The sequence below is a fragment of the Lathyrus oleraceus genome, chromosome 7 (genome assembly GCF_024323335.1).
Source record: "Lathyrus oleraceus cultivar Zhongwan6 chromosome 7, CAAS_Psat_ZW6_1.0, whole genome shotgun sequence".
NCBI lineage: Eukaryota > Viridiplantae > Streptophyta > Magnoliopsida > Fabales > Fabaceae > Lathyrus > Lathyrus oleraceus.
The window spans coordinates 50660377-50665597 of record NC_066585.1 but is presented as its reverse complement, the minus strand read 5'-3'; the positions used below and the strand labels follow the sequence as shown (position 1 = coordinate 50665597).

Genomic DNA, 5221 nt, shown 5'->3' with positions numbered 1-5221 from the left:
TTCAAATATCCAATTTTTTCACTAAAGTATTTTTAAAATATTTTTTTATAAAATGGATTTTTAATTTAAATACTAAAAATTTTACAAGATTAAAAAATAATATTTCTAAAAAAAATATTTTTATTTTATTTTAGGAAAGAAATTTAAAAAAACAATTTTTTTTGTTATTTTTAGGAAAAAATGATTTTTTTTAAAATAACTTTCTTTTCTATTCTCAAAAAATATTATTTTTAAAATAAAGTTTAAAAAATAATGTGTTTTATTAAAAAGTATTTTTAGATTATATCAATTTTTTAAAAATTGCTTCTTTTTTTTTATTTCAAAAATATGTAAATTTTGAAAATAAAAATAAAAATCTTTTGTTCCAAATTTTTTTTTCAAAAGTAGTCTTTACACCGTCTTACTTAACTCCTAAATAATAATAATAATAATAATAATAATAATAATAATAATAATAATAATAATAATAATAATAATAATAATAACAATAATAATAATAATAATAATAATCCAAAAAAAATATTCATTCAATATGGAGATCGAAAATAAGGGGTCATTTAGGAATTTTTTACACCTTTATTTCTAATGATTTTATATTTTTCAGTAATAAACAAAAAATCTATGGTATAATTCCTAGTTTATAGTATGAATTGGCTGATATAAAACAACTACTCTGAAGATCCATTCTGAAATGGTGATTTTAAAAGATAATACACCAACCAAACCACTAGCACAGTCCAAGAATTTGCTTGTGGGAATATCTGGTGAAAAGGTATATAGACAAAGTAGGTCCCTCATTTTCATTTTCACAATATACAATTGTAAGAATCCATTACACATACAATTGGTCACTGTACCTTAACAATTAGGTACTGTTCTAGAATGCATTTGCTACTGAATATGCTGATCCAAACCATTGCTATCTACAATAATAGTCTCTACCTCCTGATTACTACTAAAGAATCTTCTTAACTTTGAAGAAGCTATTTCATCAAATCTAAAAAGACAAAGCCATTCCAAAGACTATGCAACAGCATTGATGGCAATAAATTCCTTGACCTTGTAAATATCACACCCATCACCATCCCAAGAAATATAAGTGGCAGCATCCTCTGTATGTTAAAATGTGCAAGCGCAAATGCAACCGAACTTACCAGTATCGCACACCAAACAGGCATGTATTTCGTAAGAGACGGGAGTAGAAAGCCGCGGAAAACTATCTCCTCCCATACAGGAGCGCAGACGGATACTACAATTGCGTACAGCAACATCGCCACGGGATCTCTTGCTTTTATCGATTGTTCAACGCTTGAAAGGGTGATTTGTGTAGATGGTAAGATAGGTAGTAGGTCAAGGTTGAACTGAGATAGCCTATTGACAAGGGGAAACATGAGACATCCCATGATGACGTCTAATTGCCAATACCCTTTCGGGCTAAACTTGAACCAATCGGGTGGAAGGGGACGGAACCGTGAAAGACATCGGACAAGAATTGCAATCCCGGCTAGTCCTTCGGTTACATCAGTGACAAGGCTAAACAGTGCCTGTCCTCTAAATGTCAAAGAATCCTTGCTAAAGCCGGTTATATGAGCTGCAAAAGGGATCATCCAAGATCCTATAAACCAAAATGCTGATGTCCAGAGAAGCATAACCTGCATCAAAGATTGCACGAATTACAGCCTCATGTTGAGTGAGCGTTTATTGTTCAGAATTTCAACTCTGCTCATTTGGGATAACATTCCACTGATACCACATCTACCATGAGGATGTGATAAACAAGAGAAATTTAGGTTAACTATAATTAGATCAAACTTTAGAGAAGCGCTTACTTTTAATATTGTCATTGCACTCCATGGTACGACCCATCGTTTACCAATCCCATTGAATACTTCATTTGCAACCTGAAAGGAAACCGAGCCTTTGAGTAAACAGATTCGTACAAGTAAAACATTTAAAGTATATTTCTTTTTAGATTAAAGACACGGCATTTATAATACCACTCTATCAACCACCGATAAAGTAATGCATGTTTCCATATTTGAAGATGCAAAGAAATCTAAAACGTGGCACAGTAATCTTCGTGCTCCTTTATTCCATTAATTTGTCAATGACCAAATACAAACAGATATATACTTTTAAGTCCATACAATTACACTCGAACATTTGACATGACAAACAAAACCATATTCTTGTTTCTTTCTTCCCATCAATCCACCAGTTCACAGATTCAAAAACACATGTGGAGATGCACTTAATATTATTGTGTCCCCCATAGTCCCAGATCCAGCCCTTCCTATGGTTGACTACAGTCGCAAATTGATTGGCAAAGTCTGTTCATGGACTTTCTATAGTGCATTGTTATCAAATAGCAGCGCCATGGCCGCTATGGCGGATATACATGGCAATTTTTGGGCTCGTCGCAATGGTAAATATCGGCCGATATTGCGGGTTTTTCCGCCATAATCTGTTATAACGGCGCCGCAAAGCGGACGGTATGGTGGGATTTTGGCTCTCCGCCACGGACTGCCATCCACCACCGCTATAGTGCAAATACCTGATTTACAGAGAAGTGTTTCTTTTAATATTCAGTAATTTCACTATACGGCAGACATTACCAAATAACTACATAGCTCATATTTTAGAACACCATCCTAAAATTTACTAGTCAGCAACGAAGAAACAGAATGCAATGCAAAACAATTATAAATCAGTATAAGTGAAATTTGCTTGGAATTTCATCACCACGAAATCTGATGGCACATGGCAGGGATAACAGTATGCATATTATGAGCACATATTCAGCGATAACAAACACGTATATGTAAATCCCACAATGCATCGTTATAGTAAACAGAAAATATAAAAGCAAACAAAAGACGTACAACCTCCGAAAAGACTGACTTCAAGTCCCTTTTGGTGACAACAGGGTCCTTGGATTCAGATTGCACCAATTCCTCATGAAGACAATGGTCTATAATCTCAGGTTTCGGCGTTTCTGAAGAATGATACTCTTCATGCCTAAAGCACAGAATACTCAACTTCTGCAATCAAAAACACCAAACCAAAAAAGGTTAACCCAATCACTTCAACACAAAATTATATATATATACAACCTAAAAACACTATCTTGCCACACCACTTTCACAGTTTCACCCATAATCACACAACCAAAACTTCATATACAAATCTCAGATTCCGAGGTTCATTTGGGATAAAGATAAGAACTTTTTCAAACCCTTTTCTTTATACTCATAAATTTTATCAAAATATAAAAATTCAAAAGCAACCCATAACAGAAAATAAATAAAAATCAAAAATTGTTGGAAGCAAAATTGCAGAATACACAAATAAACCTCACTCACATTATTTGGTGAATTGAAACGAGAATTTGAGATCCGAATAGTGGCGGTGGGAAAAGGACGAAGTATAGGTGGACGAAGAAAACCCTTAATTGGAAGAAACGATTGACGAGAGAATACAGAGTGAGAAGAGGAGGTAAACAACATTTATGAATCGGTTAACTGTAACCCTATAATCACATGAACGATTTGGATTTGGATATGGATATGGATATGGTTTAGGGAATGTGATTTGAAGATGTTGTTGGAGTTATGGTTCTAGTTTGTTCCATAGACTACACAGAAGATAACACTATGTTTTGCATGAAATTGTTGGGGATGCAAAAATTTAGGAGGGTTTGGAAAAAAGGAAAGAATTTGGATTTGATGAGTGGGGAAGGAATGGATTGGGTAGAGTTTAACTGTGTGTGTATAAAAAAGCATTAAAAGTTGGGGTAGGTGAATACTATTCTTAATCAAAAAAAGGTAAATACTAGTAATTCAAACAAAACAAAACAAATTTATCAGCTCCATTAATCTACACTAATACATTTATTTTCTTGAAAAAAAATAGTATTTATATGATTTTAGGTTTAATGCATCTCCTCTTAATTTAATTTAAATTTTTACTTTAGTTTTTTATCTAATAATAAATGTTATATTTTATTTTTTTTTTAATTATTATATTAGTTGATTTAATTCTTTTCTTTAATTTTTAATTTTAAATATCATAGGTGAAATATTTTATTTTAGTTATTTGATAATTTTAATAAATATCATAACGTTTGTTTTGAGTGGTCTATTAAATTTTATCATGAATCATCCATATATAATATATTCTATATTCTATATTTTTATTTTTAATCATCTTCATCTTCTTCTCTTATCTTCTTCATTATCCTTGTCTAAAAAAACAAAAAAAACAAAAAATAATAAAACCAACCAGTTGAAAACTTAAATTTGACCCGAGAAAAAACAAAACGTTATTGTTTGAATCACTCTTGATTTTTGGTTTTTAAAATCTATTTTAAAAATCTATTTTTGAGAAAAAATGAAAAATAATTCATTTGATAGCTCAATTTTTGAAAACAGTTTTAAAAATTAAGAACTAAAAAAATTATGTTTGGTAGTATAATTTATAAAAACTGATTTTAGTAATATAACAAAATAGTTAAAATCTATTTTATTATATTAAATAATTATATTAAAAAATAATCACGATATCTCTTTTGGAAATATAAAAATGAGCTAATATATATTTAAGTTTATTAAAATAATTTTTTTTGATTAATAATTAAATATACAAATCATCTAATGAGATGCATACAAATTAAATTTAAGTGTTAGTTTGAATATATATATATATATATATATATATATATATATATATATATATATATATATATATATATATATATATATATATATATATATATATATATATATATATATAATAATTAAATATTTAACTAAATTTTGATAATATTTTATAATATAATATTCATATTAATTACTTATGTGAGGCTCGTGCAAATACAAGTGTATTTTCTTAACTGTATATAAAATAAATACAAGTGTATTTTATTAATTATACTTAAATGATTGAATAATGTGATTACTTACTGTATTTGATTATTTAAATATAGTTTATTTTAAAATTTTATTTGGGGTATCCTAGCTCTTATTTTTGAAAAAAGAATCAGTTGAAATGGGAAAAGATTAAGGTCTCTATGTATTAGTCACGGTTAAATGAAAACAATGTTTCGTCTAAATTTGTAAATATTTCAACAATTTTAAATAATTTTTAAATAAGTATAAAAAAATTAATTAATCAAAAGAATCAATTTAAAATATTTATATATTAAAAAAGTTAAAATAAATAT

General features: G+C 28.8%; 1 protein-coding gene across 1 annotated transcript; it reads right to left on the bottom strand.

Annotated features, from left to right (window-relative positions):
* Positions 1 to 777: 777 nt before the first annotated feature.
* Positions 778 to 3780, bottom strand: LOC127107378 (uncharacterized). The gene is made up of 4 exons (XM_051044661.1): positions 3363 to 3780; positions 2886 to 3041; positions 1830 to 1901; positions 778 to 1652 (listed from the first exon to the last, which is right to left on the bottom strand). Exons 1-4 carry the CDS (start codon positions 3504 to 3506, stop codon positions 984 to 986), a joined length of 1041 nt encoding a protein of 346 aa, XP_050900618.1. The 5' UTR covers positions 3507 to 3780; the 3' UTR covers positions 778 to 983.
* Between the last annotated feature and the right edge of the window lie 1441 nt (positions 3781 to 5221).